General features: G+C 38.4%; 2 protein-coding genes across 2 annotated transcripts; both read right to left on the bottom strand.

Annotated features, from left to right (window-relative positions):
* Positions 1 to 6594: 6594 nt before the first annotated feature.
* LOC105394308 lies at positions 6595 to 14864 on the bottom strand. The gene is made up of 9 exons (XM_048628036.1): positions 14641 to 14864; positions 14128 to 14259; positions 11524 to 11621; positions 11150 to 11245; positions 10972 to 11029; positions 10666 to 10764; positions 7968 to 8150; positions 7218 to 7340; positions 6595 to 6828 (listed from the first exon to the last, which is right to left on the bottom strand). Exons 1-9 carry the CDS (start codon positions 14764 to 14766, stop codon positions 6595 to 6597), a joined length of 1149 nt encoding a protein of 382 aa, XP_048483993.1. The 5' UTR covers positions 14767 to 14864.
* Positions 14865 to 16250: 1386 nt separating this feature from the next.
* On the bottom strand, positions 16251 to 22443 carry LOC105394307 (mitochondrial uncoupling protein Bmcp). The gene is made up of 7 exons (XM_048631299.1): positions 22133 to 22443; positions 21579 to 21726; positions 20011 to 20215; positions 19351 to 19608; positions 18982 to 19071; positions 17378 to 17548; positions 16251 to 16838 (listed from the first exon to the last, which is right to left on the bottom strand). Exons 1-6 carry the CDS (start codon positions 22194 to 22196, stop codon positions 17429 to 17431), a joined length of 885 nt encoding a protein of 294 aa, XP_048487256.1. The 5' UTR covers positions 22197 to 22443; the 3' UTR covers positions 16251 to 16838; positions 17378 to 17428.
* Positions 22444 to 22842: the final 399 nt, after the last annotated feature.

The raw sequence follows: 22842 nt of genomic DNA, 5'->3' as shown, positions 1-22842 counted from the left end.
TAACTCCTAAAACGAATTATACTTTTGTAGTAGGTAGGTAGGTACACACATCGCTATACCTGTTTAATAAATACACAAACAAAACAGTCAAACCGAATGTTGTTCTGGTGATTGACAGTACAGGCTGAGAAAAAGTACTTACTGCGAGCTGCCTCCAAAAGACACGGTCACCGCGTAAAAAATATAAAGTTTAGTGCCGTAGTAAAAATGAAAATTAAAATCGTAATAAGCCTTAAGTATAACTATTTCAATATTGTTAGTCTTATTAGAGTTACTGAAAACTTGCTATTTTCTCATGCATGAGATAGCAGTAGTAAAATGTTATAAGTACTTTCGAAGATAAGTATTGCAGTTTTGTCTTACCTCTGCAGCTAATGTAGAGCTGGTTAAACAAGTGTGCATAGAATCAGTCCCGGTTCGTTGCTGAAATTAAAACAAAATCACATTTTAATAAATACATGTACATTTAATGTACATAGTAAACCGTATGTATGTATTTACCTAAATAAATTATTTGATATAAATGTAATGGTAATCTGACTAGGCAATCCTTTCACCACGGTGACAAACACTAGTCAATAGCTCTAGTGTTGACACCGACACACTAAGAACAATAAATGAGTAAGTAACCTGTTGAAGCCGTGTCCTCAGCTGTTCGTCGGCGTCGCTGAGCCCGCACGGCCGCCCGCCCTGCGCGCGCACACCCGCCTCCGTACAGCGCAACTGCGGAAGACAGCATCATTAAGACGATATTATTATACGGGCTACGGCTACCGTACAATAGGTACTTAGATGTTATATGTATTATGTATATTGTTATAAGGTTGAAATCAGATTGATACTTACACACACATACATTACTATGCAGAAATATTTTATAATGGAAATAAATTAGTGTTAAAACAGCGCTCATTGGGTTTGGTACTATCAGCCTTAACATAACCCCAAATCTTATCATCTATCATTATCATAGAACTGTAAACACACTACAATTATAGCTCAGGTCTAAGGGTTGTCTAGCCTATGACCAGTAGTGGATGATTACGGGCTGATGATGATGTTGGTAGCGAGCCTACTTCCGGAGCATGGGACCCTCTGGCATAGGAGTCCTCCCTGAGCCACCTACCTCATTCAACCATGAAAATGTTGTGATCCAGCCTAACACAAATAAAAATAATACCTACCTATAAAAACAAAAGCACTTACATTTTCCAACGTTTCATCCAGCTTTTGTTTATAATACTCTAAGGACTCGTTCTCTCTTCCAGTGCCCTGGGAATGGAAGACATCAGCCATTAAAACAAACAAGTTAATTTGAGACCAAAGATCATAAAGAAGTGGGGCAAGTCTGCTGGTTGAATGCGGAAAATCTACATCCGTTGTTTCCACACACCGACATCTATGAATTTGACACTCAGATTTTTTACAGTTCAATTTGTAGTAAAAAAAATGTAGGAAGTGGGTAGGTACCTACTACGGTGACATAGATATTATTTTCACTGTATAATACTGATCTCAGATTCCATATTGAAACTAAAATGTGTTGGTCCGTAACTAAATTAAAAAGCGATATTCTCCCAAAAAGTTATGTGAATTATATGAATGAAGATGCAGATCCTTCGAAATACTTACATATTTACTTGCACTATCCGATTTATAACTCAGAGAAACACCATTGAACATCATTATTACTCGAATTACACATACAGACTCAAATTAAATAATGTCAGCCAACGGTAATCATTTTCAGACCACAACAAAATAATTTCCCATAAACGAATTATCTCACAAATTCAAAACTACCACTCTGTGAAATAGCAACCATAGACTAGATAGAGCCAATTTATTTGATCAAAACAAAAGCTAAGCTAAGTACCTACTACACTATACACGACAAAGTCACGGAAAAGACTGCATCCAAAGGTGTGTATGTTGCAGTCAACTCGCGTCGCCGGGCTAAATATAACGTGCCCAGTTTAGACATTTTGGAAGTGGCGGAAGTGGCGCCGGCCCACTTGCCCGCGTTTATACCTCATTCTGGAACACCCTCTAACTCATTGATAGTTTTCACAGGGTGATAGGTTTGTTTAGTGCGCTCACTGGAGTAGGTTATAACGCTGACACGCTGAAGGAGTTTGTTTACATGCGTAAACAAACTCATGCATGTGAAACATGCGTAACAAAATCGTCTGTTTAAAACAGCTTGTAAAAGTGTACAGGGGAGTCTCTCAAGGGTTATGAAAAAGAACACACCGCTAACCATGACTCTATGAAAGATCTGACATCATCACAACACTCGACATAATATCGGATATTATATAATATTATCCCGAGGGCTAAAATATTTCAGTTAAATTTATAGATTATATCGTGAGCCAGGGAATGCCGAGTAAGCTATACTTGCTCCCAGGTTCGTTCGTTATTGGTAAAGCTACACCATTTTCCAGGGGCAAAGACATGGGTGACACTTTAAAATTTTCCATTTAACGCATGAATACTATTGGAAAATCTGTCATTTTATTGATGATGACCACAGATAATATATATTTATATAGTACGCACTTTGGTAAAATGGAACGTACTAGAGATGCGACACATCAAAGTCGACATTCTGAAATCTATTAAAATTTATAAATACAATATTAGATTTTTTACAACATTGTAGGTATTTTACAGGTTGTCCGAAAAGTCAACGTTATCCCTTAAAGGGCTGATAGGCCAGCTCAGGAGTGGCAGGATATCGTAATATGACCTTAGTAAAAATTCGATAGTTTTCGAGATAATGAATCTTTTATAAAAGAGAATGGCCAAATCACTAACCAAGCCTAGATAGATTGTTTGCAAGATGAACTCATCATCATCAATGTCGGTGTTGACTCTGACACACCAGATTCTGAGAGCAATAGCAGTAGTAGCATACCTATACTGAAAGCGGCAATTATAGTGTATTTTCCGAAAATACGAATAAATTCATTTTTATATTAATCTATGTAGTATATGTATACAAATCGATAGGTTCAAGTCGATAGGATTTCACTCTCGGACATCTCTAGAACTCTCAAACTCAAAACGTCCCACATATCATAAGCTCTGAAAAATGGTATAGAGTAACCATCCTGAAACATCATTAGACTCCGCGCGTGTCACGTCCGCCGCCGCCGCTTCCGTCAGCCATCCCACACCCACCTGTCATCGACTGATCCGTCACACGCGCTGCAGCATACCTACATATACCTAGTACTACCCACTGGCATGACCCCCTACTGCAGTGCATTTTAAGTTTACAATCGCCTGTCATCATGACTTCATAAGTGGAACAACGTAGGTATAGATAAAATAGATGGCTACAGTCTGTAGTGTAGTTTCATGCTCATTATGTTAATAATCATCTTCACAGCTTTTCTTAGTTAAAATAAGCATGCAAACGATGCGGTCTGAAGCTTTCCGCATTCAGCTTTTGAATTGACTATTTTGCACGTCGCCACATCGTTTTCCTGATTAGATTAATCACTTTAAAGCGGAAGAATTCATATTTCAAAACCCAAGTAAAACAAATAAAAGAAGAATAGGTAAAAACTTTATTGAATGCTTTAAACCAACTAATTACTATGGTGAAAGATTATTCAAATACTTAGTGCCGAAATTTTATAACAAGTTGCCAGCGGAGTTTTTCAGATCTACATCCAAAAACATGTTTAAGAATCGTGTGAAAGAATTTTTACTGAACAATTTAGAAACTGTGTAGTTTAATAAATAATAATATGTAATGTACTGTATACTAAAACACCTTTTGTAAATCGAGCATTTTTATTTAAACGTAAGTAAACATAATTGTTAATTGTAATTGCCTACATAAGTTGCTATAATATGCATGTACTTATTATAACTTAAGTAGGTACTTATTTAGTGTAACATAAATGGGAGTATTACCAGCCGATAAACAGCTCAGTTGTTTGGCTGATATTGTAAATATTAGTTTTTAAGGATTATTTTGCTTAAATAAATAAATAAATAAATACAAATACAAATACTACGTTTGATGTTTGAAGATGGTTTTGGAATGGTTCAGTTGAGAATGCATTCTCAAAAATACCAAGTGTATCAAAAGACTAATGAAAAATCGCAATGCCAACTCAGTAACTTCATGAAAAACATACATAATGTATGCATGTATAATGTAATATGCAAAATATTTATTGAGGAATACGACAGAAATACACATGAAAGAATAAGCCATGGCTTAGGACGAATTAAGACCATGCAAAGGTATAAGTGCAAAGTGATAACATCGCTCATTTAAATATTGACTCATAGACAGTGGCGCCTCTATATTTAGACTACTTTCGGTCCCATACTGTATCTGCCCATATACCCAGTCCAAGACACAATTTGTAACATTATAACCGAGCGCAGTTAAGTTTCCGCTTTGATGTTTGATTGATGGTAATTAAACAAATGGATAGCCAACCTATAAATACAATCCAATGTAACACCGTCAGTCGTCATCTGTAGGTACTTAGATAGGTTTTATGTCTCGTCTAATAATATGTAGCTAAGTAGATACATTTAAGTTAATGTTAACCAAGACTTAAATTTTATACCTAGGTACTAAAGGTAATCCTACTATCTATAAATCTATTTTTAGCATGGTCTATAAATACATTTTATACTTGTAACAGATGTATCTTATAGTAATTTATGGATAGTAAACTTACCATAAGCCTCTCGTAGAGTCTCTGTAGCAGCCCCACTGCGTTGCTGTAAACATAAGTGATACCTATTACTTTGTGTAAATGTTCAACCCTTTTACAAGCAGGTAGCAATATGCAAGTAACCAAATAAATTATTTTATATCTGTTGATCTTAAATTGATGTACGAGCAGGCAGTAGGTGAAATCAATTTAAACTTACTCTTCGCCTTCCGCAGCGTTACACGTCTGTAAATAAAAAGGGAAATTATAAATCTATCCAAAAATATATAGCTAACTAATATTATGTTGTTTTAATTAACCTGCGTATTTACAGCATAGTCATCATCGTCTATCGATCTGCAAATTAAACATAATGTCGCGTCAATATCAATGCACTCAAGTCGAAACGAGAGTAGGGGATCGTTTTAGTGCCAATTTCACCATTCTCGGTTATCTAACCGACAGGTATTAATTTATAAATTAAACGTTATCTCCATATAAAATTCATGACAGATGTGTCAAAAGTTAACCATTACTCCCTGGTTATGCTCTAACAGAGAATGGTGAAATTGGCACTTAAGGTTGTATAATAATAAATTGCATAATCCAATAACTGAAAACCTACTCATCACTGCTATCTTCACCGTCTCCCAAGTCGCAGGAGTACTGGTCGCAGTCTTCGGGCGAGTCCAACCCGCCGCCCCCGCGCCCCCCGCGCCGCACCCACACCCCCTTGCACCGCCGCGCCGGGCGAGTCCATTGCTGGCCGAGGATTGACAGCGCTCGGGGACATGACTGTAATAAGTGTCGTTATGAAATTGGCTTCAGAGTTAACACTTTTATCACAGTTCCAACCTCTCCTTAAATGAAAGGGTCTTATGTTTCTTTTGAGAGGTTCACTCGATCTCACACAATATATAAATTTTCCCCATTTTTGCTATGACCCCACAAGGAGTCTGAATATCACAAGGCATACAGTGAAATACTATGAAACAAAAAGCAATGCTTACAGTATTATAATCTTCGCCAGGAGTTAACTCGGTTGAGCATGTTGGGTTAGAGCAACCCGGCCTCCGCCAACCCTGCAAGGTGGTTAAACTGAAGTAGAAGTTAAAAAGCATCAAGATACTACTGGCAAATTGGTTCAAACAGAAAAGTCAGGAATCAACAAACGCACCTTTTCATATTTGTGTACTGATTTCATATATGACCAAATAGGTATAGAATAATTTAACATTACAAAAACTGATCATTTTTCTCGTTAGGAAAATTTACGCAAATACGAGATAAGGTAAATTCTTGGTTAGCTATGGCTTGGGAACTTACCCCTTGTAATGTATACAGGATTGATCCATTCACTAATTATTACTCAATGATGCACCATTTCGAGACTACTACAATTTCACAATTATTTCTCCACGAAACTGCACTTTGTACCAACTTCCGAGACCTACCTACCCCCGCTATATTTTATTCGACATACCGTCGCTAACGAAACAGGTATCGCCATCTATTGGCCACAAGCTCGCAACAAAACTACTCATATCAGTCTTGAAACAACAGCTTCGTCATCAGATGCATACCCTTTAATCATACACGAAACCAGCGTAAACCTTAACAACAATAGCAATACAAATTAACTTCACAATATACAATAAAAATACTATAAACTAAAACATCAATTCTGTTTAGAGATACTATCTATTGTGGTATACCTGCCACCTAGGCATTATAGAATGGGCATATAGACGTACACATAAAATATCAGTCCACCCAAATGAAAACTGGGAAACATTATTAGGCACATTTTTAGTAACAAAAACACAAAGTACACGACGACGGAGGGGACACCTCAGTAATGTAGTCCATTATATATCCTAGATTCCCCACCCCATTCCACAACCTAATTAGATTGAAACGACATCCCGTCATCCCCGGCGGCCAGCCTGTGGCCGCGTCCCTCCGAGCCCGACTCATGTTGCTGCGGCGTATCCATTGCTGCGTGGACCCCGCGTCGCGGCGTCGCCCGGCGGCCGCGCGCGGTGTCGCCGCCGTGACCCGACTGTCGCACGAACTCGTGGTCCCCGCTCTCTACCAGGTCCTTAGAGAAGTTGCGTGGGAGAGATTCTTCCTTCAACTGCAAGAGGAGAAAGATTTTTTAAACAGGTTTAAACCAAAATTTTAGTAGTAGCAGCTGGTGTCAGATAAACCAAAGGAATAAAATTTCCTATATCTATGTAATTTGAAAGCCTGACTATCCTAACTAATATTATAAATGCGAAAGTAACTGTGTCTGTCTGTCTGTCTGTCTGTCTGTCTGTTACTCTTTCACGCCAAAATTACTGAACGGATTTGAATGAAATTTGGTATACATACGATCTAGACCCTGGGAAAGAATATAGGCTACTTTTTATCCCGGAATTCCCACGGGAAAACTTTTTAAGGCGAAGCGAAGCGCGCGGGAACAGCTAGTAAGTATATAAACCCTCCAGCCTCTAAAAATCTTACGTACAAAACGCGTCTCACCTTAGCCTTAGCATGTTTCAGCTGCCGTCTCATCTCCCTGATGATATCATCTCTGAACTGAGCGCGGGTGACCGCGGCCCGGCACTGCTGGTCCAGAATACTTGCATTAACTGCTATACTATGCTGCTTCAAAGAGTTTTCCATAAGTAACTAGCTTAGGTCCGTAGGCTTTGACTTAGCCTAAAACGTTGACTTACTTAGCCGAGACACCTAAAATCACATTCAGTCAACCTAACCTTACCACGCTTCAGCTGCCGCCTCAACTCTCACCATCGTCAACAATATCATCGTTGAACTGCTAAAATCAAGACGTTTCCTCAACATAGCCATAAACTGCCGTCTCATCTCCCCGATGATATCATCCCTGAACTGTGTCCTGGTGAGGGCGGCGCGGCACTGCTGGTCCCGAATACATAAACTAAGAATGCTGCTTGAAAGAGTCTTCCTTAAATTTGCTAAGATCCCTCGATCCTCTCAGATTTGACTTAGCCTAAATACCTGATAATGAGACTACAATTTCGGCAACACCACTTCCTCGCCTTAGCTTTCTTGAGCTGCTTCCTCATCTCCCCGATGATATTATCCCTACTGTGCCCTGGTGACGGCGGCGCGGCACTGCTGGTCCAGGGAATACTTAACGAAGGAAAGTGTCTTCAATTTCCTTAGAACACTAACTCCTTCCTTAAAACCTTTTCTTAGACCCCTAGCTTCCCCCAGACTTATCTTAAGCTAAAATCCTCATCTCCTCACCTTAGCCTTAGCCTGCTTCAACTGCCGCCTCATCTCTCTAATAAGATCATCCTTGAACTGCGCCCTGGTGACGGCGGCGCGGCACTGCTGGTCGAGGGCGGCGCACACGCGGCGCAAGGCGTGGGCCTCTTCACTGAGCGCCACGTTGACCTGCCGGAGCGTGCGGATGCTCGAGCTGCTCGACTGTAGGGGAGGGAGTGGATTTATTAATTGGCTATAGTCCAATCTACTGGTTATTCATTGACTCCAAGTAGGTACTTATAAGATGATACTCGTATACAAACAAAGAGAGGGCAGGGGCGAGTGGGAGTATTATTATTATTATTATTAAATTCTTTATTGCACAAAGTAAATTGGTACAAAGGCGAACTTAATGCTAGCAGCATTTTCTACCAGTTAACCTCTGGTGATGTTGAAAAAGTGATTGGTAGTGCTTATGGCTTTGAAGAAAGAAGATGGTTTATATTGAGTACTTAACCGAAATATTAATATCTTAATATATAACTATCTATACAATATAAATATACACATGATACCTAAATAAATACATTACATACATACATAAATACATTCATAAATACATACATAAAATTACTATCATCATCATCATCACATAGATAGGGATCAGTTAGGCAAAATGTTCTGCTCTTGGAGGTAGTGGAGACGAACTTTAGATTTAAAAAGATCTATAGACTTAGTTTGTCTTATATCCAGTGGTAACTTGTTCCACAAGCGAACCGCTGTCACAGTGAAAGAATCAGAATACCCTGCCGCATTATGCTCTGGGGTACGAAAGAGAAGATTGCGACTTGACCGTTGAGGACGGTCAGAAAAGTCGAAGAACGTGAAGCGTTCTGTTAGGTAGGATGGGGCACAAGCATTGTAGACTATACTATGAACGAGAGATAGAATATGAGCATTCCTTCGGTGACGGATATTGAGCCACTTGAGTTTGTTACGAAAATCGGAGACATGATCATACTTACGCAGGCCAAAAATATAGCGAATGCATAAGTTGAGCAGACGGTCGAGTTTATCAAGTAGCTCTTCGGTGAGATCAGGATAGCACACATCTGCATAATCAATAATTGGGAGCAACAATGAGTTGACTAGCGTAACTTTGGTCGAGTACGGCAGGAAGTTCTGAAGGCGTTTAAGTCCATGCATGGATGCATAGATCTTACGGCTGACCTCAGAAACCTGCAGCTCCCAAGACAAATTGCTCTGTATGTGGAGACCAAGATTTTTTACATTGTCACAATATGGCAAGCTAATTCCATCGAACACAACGGGTGGTAACGGTCCAAGTCTGGCCAGGTGAAACCTGCTGCCCACAAACATAACTTGCGTCTTTGAGGGATTAACAAGGAGACCATAATGAGCTGTCCAAGTTTTGACTGCTTCAAGATCGGCACTCATCTTGTCAATTGCCTCTAGAACGTCATCGGGACCACTTGAAACATACAACTGAAGGTCATCAGCGTACAGGTGGTAAGAGCTATACTTAAGGACGGATACAAGGGTGTTGATGAATACGGAAAATAGGATAGGGGAAAGGACACCACCCTGCGGAACGCCGGCTGTAACATCACACCAATCCGATTCAACGTTATCCGTACGGATGCGTTGTCGGCGACCACACAGATATGAAGTGAACCACTCGGCTACTAAACCAGATATATTGAGAGACCGGAGTATGGACAAGAGGATGTCATGATCCACGCAGTTGAACGCGTTGCTAAAATCAAGGAGTGTCAGGAGAGTTAATTGGCGATCGTCCACGGCCTTACGAAAGTCATCTGTTATTTTTATTAGGGCAGAGCAGGTACTATGGGATGGACGAAATCCCGACTGATAAGGATTTAGGAGATTATTACATGAGAGGAAATTTGAGAACTGTCGCATCACCACACGTTCAAGGACCTTAGAAAGAAAAGGTAGAATGGATATAGGCCGGTAGTGCTTGAACTCAACAGGATCTGAAATTTTGGGAACGGGAACCATGAAGGCATATTTCCAAAGGAGAGGAAACGTGCCTGAGGATAAGGAAAAGTTAATGATGTAGGTAATAGGAGATAGGATGGATTGGAGAATGGGGAGCAGCATATCACGACCAATGCCGTCATTACCTACCGCCTTGCTTGGGATGGAGAGAATAATCTTTTTTATATCTGATTCAGTAGCCGGTGAGAAGTAGAATGCACTTGATGCTGCTACAGGGAGAGCTTGAATGCGATTTATCGTCTGAGCTTTGGTGCAAGGATCAAGGATATGGGGAGGGGATGAGAAATGACGATTAAGACCTTCCTTGTCGACTGACAGTGGTACGTCACTCCTGCACTTACCGAAACCCAAAGAGTGGAGAAATTGCCAGAGGTTTTTTGACGAACAATTTTCGACACACGAGTGTATATGACGACGCTTTGCATTGCGTATCATCGTATTGCATCGGTTACGTGCACGTTTGAAGTGGTTCCAGTTAGTCTCCGATGGATCTTTTTTATGTTGTTGTTTTTTTTGTTGTTGTGAGTATGTATGAACTGGGGTGCAAGGTTAGGTGCTGTTGCTGCTTTTAGGAAGAAAGGTATAGCCAATTCGCCCCTTGGCGGATGGGTGTCCACGCGGTGGCTTGGTTGGAAAGGATATTAATATTGGCTTATTGTTTGTCATCATCGTTGTACCCTACGAGCATATTTACCTTCAAATTATCTTCCATTCGCTGCAAAGTCTCGTAGTAGTCGGCTACATCGTCGTCGACAGAGACAGGTTGCTTCACCGCCTCTTCATCCTTGTCGCACTACAAACAAACATTCGAACACGACCTACCACGGGCGAACGAGACAGATAGAGTTCTCAACACTCCGTCTTTAAAACTCAAACTATGTACACTAACACGAAAAGACACTTTCTACTACTTTACAGCCATATATAGTATTTTAAAGGGTTGAACTCCATGTTTGAACCAATTTGCGATACAATTTGATTATTACACGTGAAAACATACCTCCCTTTGTAAAGAACAATCCGTAGTCATAATCTCTGCGTCTTTTTTCACAATAGGTCTGAAAATTCAGATCATGGTAATATTTAAGATTTACTTAAGTAAATCATTTCTTTATTTTTTTATTTTTCAAGTTACTGATTCCATTATTTTTCTTAGTCCGACTATAAGATGTACTTACGAAGCATCTCTGCAGTGGCACTGGTTCATTTCATTTCTAAGGTTCATGATCGTCTGCTCGTACTGTTGCATGTCTTTATTCAGCCTCCGTATCTCTCTGAAATAAGGATTACCACTAACGTTTTCTTGTGACACCTGCAAACATGATGTGTGAAAATCTTCACAGTACTTTCCACTAGAGGCGCCACTTTTTACCGATCAAAGGAAACTTTTAAGTTTACACAAACGGTAGGTACCTATTTTCCCCTTAGTGGTCTGAACTAGGCCCTTACTGACCAATCTAGCCATATCTACTATGCTGAGTTCAATATAATTATTAGCTCATATTTGAATTAGCTCGTCCTATGTTAACTAATTGGTTGATGATGAAGTTACCTGTCCTTGGCAGAGTTTTCCTTCTGCAGTGAATCGTACAATATCTTCAGCTCGCTCGACTTCTCGAACGGTCTTTTCTTGCCGATGCCGCCCGGCTCCTTCGAACAATGCCTACTATGTACTTGATGTTTATACTAATAATAATAATAAATAATAAAAACGTTTATTTATGAAAAGTTACAATAATTGGCCTTATAATATTACATTGTAAAATATTTAATTTGAGATAGGTTTAGTGAGGAATAAGGACATCGTTATCTAAACTAGGGTAACCTGTATTTTGGGCACAACATCCTGTATCCCCTACTTTTGGGAGTATCAGATTATTATAAGGCTAGTGAGCACTTGTTCCCAGACTAGATCAAATCTGTCTTCTGGGAGAAAGTTAGGTAACTATGATGTTTTACACAAAATAATTAGGCAGGTACTTATAACAATATTGTAAGATACCGAAACTTATTATTTAAAGACACAGAGAAAGCATGCATTAGAGAAAAATAAAAATAGTTAAGAACAATAGGTATGAAGCAAACGATATTTATGTTGGTGGATCATTATGTGTATAGACATATTAAAGTGTGTGTATGTTATGTGTATGTGTATGTGTGTGTGTGTGTGTGTGTATGTGTCTGTGTGTCTGTGTGTGTGTATGTGTGTGTGTGTGTGTGTGTGTGTGTTAAATATTTATTAGAACTAACCTAACCTATCTAATGAATGCAGAGTAGAGTAAGGTATATTTTTTACATTAGGTACAGGATTTCATTATCTTTTTTGGATAAGGTCTTCAGTTTCATTATAGTTAAGGGTTTTTAGCCATTTATGTAGAGCAATTTTACAATTAAAGTTATTTAAGTTGAAAATAGTAATTTCCTTATTTATACGATTATATGTGACTTTACTCAGTATAAAGAAATGTCGGCCCGCTAGTTTCGTTCTATGCCTTTCAACCTTACAGACTAGGTCACATCTTCGTTTACCAGTATCTGTATATGGCGTAAGGGCGTGTCTTCGAAGAGTACTTTGTGCTATATAGAGTTGTCGTACTGTAAGCACATCAGCATCTGCATACAATTTTGTATCAATCAATATACTATTTCAACTAAGTTCATTTTATGAAGACCGATAGGTAAAGAGGCTCCCTAAAGAGGAACAGATTTTATTAATGTTTCGGTGTGTATTTAAAATAAGCTTAGCTTCAAAATCATTTCAACTTGCTATTCTACTATTCATCCTACTATTCAGCAGTAAGAGATTTTGTATAAGTAAATAAAGAAAATATAAGAATCGAAAAAATACCCATGTTTACAGCATCAATGAAAATCGGAATACTATACCTACCTACCTAGAAACCATGAATAATCTGAAGCCAAATAAAATAAAAAACAAAAATCCACATTTAAAAATGTTTATACAAATAAAAGCATCGAAATTTATCAAAACTATAAATAAATACAACAATAAATAAACATAAATCCAAACTGCCAAGTCACATGAGCTTGAGACATCCTTCGTCTTGCGTGTGCGACCCCGGCCGGGCGCGCCGCGCGCCGCTGTCTCCTGATTCTAGCTTCTGTTCACGCCTGAATTCAGAAAAAATAATATTAATTAATACTATAGGCACTGTAAGCATGTTTTAATCTAAATGGATGCAGGCAACCTCTGAAATGACCGGCGTAAACGCTTCTGACGGGCGGATTTTCCAATTTCTAAATACTACGAGTAGAACGTCATTTGGAGCTTTAGAAGCATCGTCAGTGTCATGCACGGCCAACCTAGACTCGACCGATGTTTACCAATTTTTAATAGGAAGAAGATAAGACAGGTCCTAGTTGGCACAGCAAATGGTTATGAGGCTTTCCTGATAAGTACATACCTACTTGATCATTACGACGTTAGTAAGATAGCCGGTATACTGGTTACATAAAGAAAGCATAGGACAGAGTACTGTGGCGCCCCTAAGAGAGCTCCCATTAAATCTGGTTAATAACCAGATAATACAGAGATATAATGGTATAATCAACCACCTCAAAAAACTCACCAATCAGAAGGCCCAAAGATATCCGACTCCGTCACCTCAAAGAAGTGAATGCCATCTAGCGTGCAGTAGTCGAACTCCCTCAGGCGGCGCAGCACCTCGAGCAGCCCGCGCAGGTCGGCGTCCTTGCGCGCCAGCCGCCGCCGCAGCGCCGCCGCCTCCGCGCGCCGCTCCAGCGACATCTGCCGGCACCCACCGCACTTTCTATCTCGGGGATAAACTTTGGGTTTTGCGCGCGTATGTGAGAGCGACGCGACGTCTGTGAGCACACATTGTCTATCTCGGATTTGACAAGAGACGCGGGGGCTAACGTAACGTAACGAACTCGAACTTGAGTGTGAAAAGTGCATAAAGTGGTTTTTTAGGCAGTATTGGCCGTGTGGCATATTTATACTAACAAACTGACTAGTTGATGCTGTAAACATAATTATATTCTTTACAATAATCCCAAGCACTGATCATGTTTGGTGTTACGATAATTATTCAGAGCGAATAATAAAACGAGCTTGCAAAGTTGCTTTCTACTAAAATCCATAACAACAAACATTACACTCATCTCCAGCACTCACTTCAGTGTGTTTCCGCCGCTCGAGCGCGAGCCTGCTGGTGGCCTCCAGCTCCAGGTCCTCCACCACGCGCACCAGCAGCGAGTTCTGGCTCACCAGGTCGCTGACCCACGCGCGCAACACCTCCACTTGCAGCTACACGGGGTGAGTGTTAAAAGTGTTTGAATCAATTTGGGAAAATAAGTGTTATAATGAATATTATAGGAAAATAGGTCGTTGGTATATTATTTTTGAGGAGTTAAATAAACGGTAAGATACTTATGCATACCGATCGCAGCAGTAAAACGCGACATCCATTCAAATTTGTGTGTGCCTGTGTTTCAGGTACTTTAGTTTTTTTAAATAAATATTCAGTACATATCTACCTAAAGGCATTACTTACTGACTTTGCGTTTACCATAAATGTATTTAAATGTATCATATTATACACCAGCAATTTTATCTGCATAACCTGCACCCCCATTGCTATTTACCACTCTGAACAGTCCCTAGTAATACTGTAGTCAAACCCCTTACCTCAAGCTTATTCCTTCCCCCCTGCTGCTCGATCCTGTCCATCCGCTGCTCATAGGCTCTCTGCACCTCCTTCAGTATGTCGAGCGTCTGGTCCCCGCGCGACACGCGCCCGCACTGCGCCTCCATACTGAGAGCGAGGTCAGAACGTGCTCATTGCGTGACTAAAACGTCGAGAAACTCAACTCAATTCTTGTTTTGTGTCGAGGAACTCAACTCTGGGAGTTGTTTTAGATTTTAGAGAAACTCCAGGTGTCTGACGGATTTATTTACCCTTGTAAAAGTCAATGACAGATGTTTTGATTGATTGACTGGTTAGGTTTTTTAAGGTTGTTTTTGGTATTCGGGTGTAATGAGCAAAAAGTTTGTTTTTTGAAGATTTCTGTAAATTGTTATTCCAAGGATTTTAGAACGGATTTCCAAGCGTGCACATTTCACGCTTGTTATTTTTAGGATAACATTTTTAATTCGGGTAAATAAATATAAACAGTTTTCAACAGTGTATATTTTATTTTCCATCAATTTGGCTATTATCTTTGTACGTACACATGTTTAAAACTATATGCGGCTACTTAATAATAGGTATTGCGGAGTCAACGTAAGGAATAGTTTCGGAATAATTTTATCAAACAACAATTCGAAATAATATAGTAGGTATATCCAGTTATAATATTCTAGTCTATGGGTATATCTGTGACAAAATTTAATACCAATAATATTATTATGTAGTAACAAAAAGAAAAACAGTCTTACAGTTTTCAAAATGCCAAGCAAAAACAGACCTTATAATTATATCCTTACAGCTAATTAATAACCTCATTTTTAAAAGGTAATAATCACTTTCGTAGTAAGTATTAAATACATAAACCAGTAACATAAGTTTAACCGTCAACGATTATAATATTTATAATATAAAATATACGGTTACAAAATGCACAGCTTTACATGAATCAGTGAAGAAGATTGAATCTACAAAATATACTACTCTTTGGACTAACACTGTTGGACAGTTTATCTTAAAGTATACTATACACAATTTGCTACTTAAATTAAACTTATACATACTAATAATAAGTATTTCGTCATCTATAAACTTCAAAACTTAGGGATTTTGCGAAGCGAGGTAGCCAGTTAAAACGGCAGATATATGACTTCTTCTATGTGTTTAAAAAAAGTAGGTTATATAATAATAAAGTTCACGTGTGAGCTTTATCTAGTTGAAGAAATGTGTTGCTGTAAGTGTGGCTCCATTATGTATACTAAGTATATGAAACGAGATTAGAATCAACAACTTACATAATATAAATAATTTTAATTCACAGCAGATCTTTACATAAAAAGCCTTAAAGCATAGACGTATTACTACTTTCGGATAACACTTATTTATATTATATGGCGGATTTTACAACACACACATACAAAATACAGTTATATTTATACCACAAAATACAGTACAGAATATAGCTCATTTATGTAAGGTAATAATGGTAAAACCTACAAATATGTATACAAAGTTTTTGTGCTAAATGTTGCATGATCAGAGGTCAAATTGATCTTATATATGTTATATACCTATATCTTATTTTCTACCATTATATAGGTACACAACACATGTATGTACAGAAAGCTCGTCTAACTGTGGCACTCTGTACCTTAATCTCAAAGTGATATGTCTCATTTTAGACTACTATTTGACACAATGTTTACTACGTTTGAACAAAATTATGATCGTTAAAGTTGGCAAAAATCGTCTAGCTATGTTGTACTGTTTGACCGCAATCACTTATAGGTATAAAAAAACATTTAATTATTTTGGACCTTAAGTTAGTACAATTATGTTCAAAGCATGATGGCCATAATTATTTCGACCACTGCACATGCAACCTGCATATACTTATATAAATAATGATGATAGAATATATTAAAGTTAGGGTCAACAAATTATTTAATTTGCACAACAATCCATGTTAAAAATCGTTACATATAATTATTGAGTCAAAAGAAACGTGTCTGTCTAAATCAATGATGATCAATAAAAGTTATGAATCATCGCTTCACCTATTTACCAAAAAAAAAGTTATGTCAATGAAAAATACCTACCCTTCATCTCCACAGTAAACTAATCAATAGTGTTAGGTACACTGCGAACACTATGTGCTGACCAGATTGTGTAGACTGTTCCACCGAGCAGTCCGCGAGATCTGAAACATTATCATTGAATGATTTATCAGCATTGGATGGTGGTAATTATGATGAAATGTATGATGTATTGTGAAAAAAAGTGTATTTCAGATAGGAAACTAACTACGGCTATTCTACAAAAGTAAAAAAAAAGAAACTTATCTCACAAAATAGTGTTGGCGAATGTTGGTGTGATGTTTTAGTGTAGTGTTTTGTAAAGAAACAAGAAATTTTGAATTTTGACCCCGTCAACAAAATTGTGTTTATAGGATTTTGATTCTGGTTTCGGATCGGTATATAAAATTTACCATAATAAACGAAAACAGCAACGAATAAGGCTTATAGTTTATAAAGCTTAAATATTCAGCAATCGTTACAGAATGTCTATATGTTGTGCTGTGTACAATAAAAGCACTTATGTATTACATGAGTTTCTATAACATAACCAAGCCGCATGTGTAATAAAAATATATATGTATTCATTTTGATTATAAACACCACAGTAAAAAAAACAAAATACGCAAATTAAACACACATCACACAGTAAAACTTAACCAACCTTATCACAGCTCTCCATCTTATAGTTCCCTTCATGGCCACCAGAGGGCGCTCAGTAGAGCTGCTTGAGCTGCTCGTAGGTGACGAAGAAGATGATGTTCCACGGGCCCATGCGCAGCCACGTGGGGACGAAGCCCTTGTATAGGGCGGGGAAACCCTCGTTGCGGACCGTCTGCGGGGACAAATGGGGAATTCAATTTTATTCGGAGTAAAAAACTACGGGGAATTGAAATAGCATACGCCATTACACCGCTATCTCAGTTAAATGATCAAATTTATGCAAAAGTATCAAGTGTCAACACACATACTACAGTGAAACTATAAAGTCCTGAAATTAATGTTTGAGGAACTAAAATTTTCAGGAGCCTGGCACCATTAGAAAAGAAACATAAAAGTCATAACAATTGTTTATGTCAATAGGCGGTTGGCTGTTTTTTTGAATTTTCTTATTAATTATAAGGATAATCTAGATAAAAGCAACAATTTACGCTTGGTTGCAATTAGGAAGATGAAGAAAAATATTCGTAGTCAAGCTAGTGAAGTTATTTATCGAGTTATACTCTAGCTAGAGGCTCCATGTGTACGTAGGTAATTGCAATCATCATCATCATCATCATCACAACCCATCACGTCCCCACTGCTGGGGCACGGGTCTCCTTCCATACAATGTTTAGCGGATCATCAAGCTGGACACATTTTGTCGAATTTGGAGGATGTTTACTTACGCTCGTACAGCGTCTATGACGGGTATGTAGCATTGTACAAATTGTAATAACTCATTTTTTATTAGTACCAACGCTTCATTTATCGATAAACCTAGGTTTAGAGCCCAAGTCGAACATTGTTTACATACCACTGATTGTAGGTTTCATCTGGTTTCAGTTGAGTCAAACCTTAACATTTTGATACTTGAAGATATATTTTTTGTTTACTTACTAAATTCACATTGTGTGAATTTGGGGGGCATTGTGTAACTCAAAAAGATTTTTTTATTTTATTTTATAGTTATATCGGACCAGCGTGCCAAAGAGGGCAAAATATGGAATATTTCTAACTCCTGGAAGAAACAGAACTGGCCGTCCAAAAAGAGAAATTGATGTCTTTACTATGTGTGCCCTTCGTCAACAGATCCAGTTTTTTTATACAGTTGTAATAACGTTATGTAAATAAATATTTATTGGTTTCACTATTAGCCTTCATATTAACACCTTCTAGCTTGTATAAGAGCTTTTTTGTGGATGGTAAGTTGTTTTTAAAATACATAAATAGGTAGGAAGTTAACAGGCAAAATTTCAAGTATCAAAGTCAGTTATGTTTCGCTATATAGGGTTGCTACATGAAAGATAGCAGTGCCCTCATTTAATTTCAGGACTTTATAGTTTCACTGTACATAATATGACAAGAAACTTTAAACCTGGTTATTGGTTAGGGTTCAACGGTTCATATCAGACAGCACCAAACATCTGTTGAATGTGTGTCTAGTTTTAGTGATAAGTAACGATCTGTGAATGGTGAACGGATATGTATACTTGGGGCTAGGTCAAGAGGGGCTTTATATTGTTTAATTCTTGAGCTTTGTTATAATAAATAAAATATTTGTGATACCTGTAAGAAGCAGTCCGTGGTCCCTTTGTAGATGATCTCGCCGGGCCGCGCTATGTGTCCTTTTAACTTTCTTTGATTCATTAGTCTTGTCTGTAAAAATATAATAACATTATTCACTAAGTTTTCTAATTCATTTCATTTCATTTTCATTTATTTATTCATAATTAAGCAGCTGTATATTCAAGATCTAAAAAAATTTTCTCAGTAGGAGACTAACGCAAGATATGTATCCGAGGGCGTAGAAGCCAACACGACTGTTAGTACATACACACACGAGCAACTTTTCCAGTCCGGCTTGTCATAACGTGCTACTTAAAATAACAGTCCAATCAGATAACTTCTCACACCAAACAAAACAAACCAACCCACCCTAATAACATCAAGCGGCGTGCTCGCCACCGCACTGCCCAAACTCGCCACCAGACTCGACACGAAATGATTCACGGGCGTGTCCCCCATGGTCACAGCTAAACGCTTCTTGCAGGCGTCGTAGACCGGCAGCTCCACGGCCGCGATGACGGCGGCGCGCTGCGAGGTCGGCCCCACGCCGCGCCACAACCCGCGCACGCCCTCCGCCTCGTAGATTGATATGAAGCAGCGGACTATGTTGCGCTTTTCGTCGCCTACCTGCAGAGGTAACATAACATATTCGTCAAGATTGTATTCATACGTACGTATACGTACACGCAGGGTAACATAACATACATATGCGTGTATACACGCAGAGGTAACATACACAGGAATAGAAATGGCGCTAGAAAAGAGCCTCCTCAAGTAACGTATCAACTGTTTCTTAAATGCTTTTGCCCTTGGGCAGTCAACTACAGACAATGATCTGACTTGCAAATCATTTCACCACGGTGACAAACCCTAGCCTACAACTCTAGTATTTGCTACCAACACCGACAACACAAATGAAATAGTGTTAATTTGTCCCTTTCAGTCATACAATCTATACTTGACATAATCTACGATTATACCACAGTCACATAAAACACGAGTGTAAAACCCGTCCAACAGAATCCTCACCTGCATCCTGACTTTGAGCACATCAGTAGGATTAGCTATAGCGGACGACAGCCCCCCGGCCAGCGCGGCGCAGGCGGTGTTGGAGGCCACGTGCTCGCGCGCGCCGCCGTCTGCGCGCCGCGACGCCAGCGCCTTCTTGAGTGAATAGTAGGTGCCGAACTTTATAGTGCCGTATGTGGCTTGACGGAGGACCGCTGGCCATATGCTGAAAGGAGGTTGGGGGCAGGAGTTGAGTATAAAGAGAAGAAAGAGGTCAAATAGCAGACTTGCGGTGATGATGCAATGCGCAAAGTCGGAAGTTGTTTTTCGAGTATTTTTTATTATTTGGTCAAGATAAGTATCAAGACATGAAGTGAAATTGGCTGGGTTCCAACATGAGGCAGTAATAGGTTGGCGAAGAATTTTAATTAAAACAATATGTTACACTTAGAAATCTGTGCCAAAGTTTTTAGTGTATAATCAACATCAAAAGGAAGTTGCAATAAAAAATTATAATCTAACACAGGTTTTAAAACTAATTCATAGAGTACAGATAGAGTAGAGTAGAGAAGAGATTATAGGGTGGGTGCAGGAATGAAAGAAAGAAAGACGTATAATACGGATTGACCCTTTACATAATTCATATCTTTGTAGCTGTGAGTGTATATGGTACATATCCATTTTTATGCTACTGTGGCTAAACCATTTGTATAGATATAGTTAGTTAGACATTGGATATCTTGAAAGTTGATTTTATTCTATAAAATAACTACATACAGATTATAATAATGATTTCATTGTTTGATAAGGGACCATTTACTATGTTTAGTATACATAAAATAAATAACACTATACAATAAACTGTTATTTATTCATCTTTGTCTCAGCCATGCCCATGACGTAGTGACGTCACATGACGCATCATTCAACAACACGTTTTTATTGAACACACTCACAACACAAAAACAACTCAAATACTCAAAACATCAGTCTCTGTCGCCTTTTGTTTACTGATGCAAAGATAACAATAAAACGCAATTATTGTTGTAGCAATTTTATCATAATATTGCACTTATTACACATAAGTTTACACTTGATCCCAGAGGCCAGTAATTCTACAATGTTAGATTTTCCTTGTGTTGAATATGGATAACTTTACATTTCCTTCAAATGGGACACTTTTCAATAAAAGTAAAACAAGCTGGCAATTAATATTGATTTCAATGAATAGTAAGTATGTACAATACCATACATAAGTTATAAAAATACTCATAAATTATTTCATTCCAATTAGAATTGAACAGTGCTTTGGCATTATTTATATTATAGAGCTTACACTATGTTATTGTATTTTAGACGTTTCCTTATGTCTGGGAAGTAAAGTTGGTTTTCCTTTGCAGTCATCAAATATGTATGGGATTTCGAATGTCAAAAAACCAATAATATAATGGACAGAGTATACTCCTGAGTCTCAGTATAACAAAAGGGCCAGCCTAACAATGATTACCTTAAAAATCCATCCAACCATCCATCCATCCCCCCAAAATCAATTAAAACTAGGTGTAGTATAATATCAGTGAGCATGTTACCCGCAGTACAGAGCCTTGATGCCCTCCTGCTGCGAGGTCTTGACGAAGCAGTCCACCATGCCAGAGTAGCGCAGCTCCACATGGCGCGGGTCCACCTTTTGGCCCTGGATCTGTAGCCGAGTCTTGGTGGTGTCGATTGGAAATGTCCCTGGAAATTTTGTTTAAACAATTGTGGTCTATTTATGGCTTATTAAAGTTCTCTGGCATTTCTGCTCTTGCTAGTTAAAATAGTTTGAAGTTATTTTTTAGAAGATTGACCAGAATGGTGGGGCATAAAGCTGTGGAAGTCATCATCACATAATGAAGTAGTGTTTATTGATACCTGCACAAAGTATATCTCATCCTCATTGCATTACCCTTCAATTTACAAACATCTATCTACCTAGCTTCTACATCAAGACGATTACTGTAATAACTCACTTTCTCCTGAAATATATTCGCATCAAATACTAAGGCCCGATAATGAAATAGAGGCAGAAATAAGTTTAGAGGTTAGAACTGAGAAGTTTATGTAGGTATTATCAAATTGATCAAAATTAGCGGAATAATCTTACCAAACTCCGCCACAATAGATGCCAAGCCTCCGTAGATGAAGGGTCTCCAGTCTCTCTCTCCCATCACACTATAAGCTAAGAAAAATGGCACGTACAAGTCTACAATATCAAATACGGAATCGTACCGGCAATTTTTACTACTTATCACATAGAGCACTTGAGAAATCAATACACAGGCACCGAATAGTTGTAATCAATAAAACGGCTGATGTAACAGAAGCCGTGATTTATAGTAATTTCAAGTAATAAACAAATAAAGTAGGTATCTTCGCGAGTTTAGCGACTGGCACGAAAAAGGTTAATGATAGTGATGTGACGATGTGACACTGCTGCTGTCTGACTGTCAAACTCGACACGAAAATCGAATAAATCGATTATGAGATAGCTCACGATTATAGTCTCCGAAGTCGAAGTAAATGTCGAAGTTGATTCACAAACGTGTGAATTTGATGAGATTATATTCAGTATACTAGAGATCTATGCTAGCTAGGATAGGAATCATTTTATGGTCAGTAAAACCAATCCCTTTTGGTAAAATAGGTACTTAGTCTGCAGAATAGAAGTTAGAGAAAACTAACTGCACGAAAGGAAAGGTAAATGACAGGACTTTATAGTAGTTTGACTGTAGTTTGCGCGAGAAACCTGATGAAAAACCTACAAAGATAAAAATAATGGATCGCTCAGAATAATATTCTCACTGTCTGAGTCTG

Source organism: Plutella xylostella, chromosome 4 (assembly GCF_932276165.1).
Source record: "Plutella xylostella chromosome 4, ilPluXylo3.1, whole genome shotgun sequence".
Classification (NCBI taxonomy): domain Eukaryota; kingdom Metazoa; phylum Arthropoda; class Insecta; order Lepidoptera; family Plutellidae; genus Plutella; species Plutella xylostella.
The sequence above is the reverse complement of the archived record's forward strand: the minus strand, read 5'-3'. Positions and strand labels throughout refer to the sequence as shown.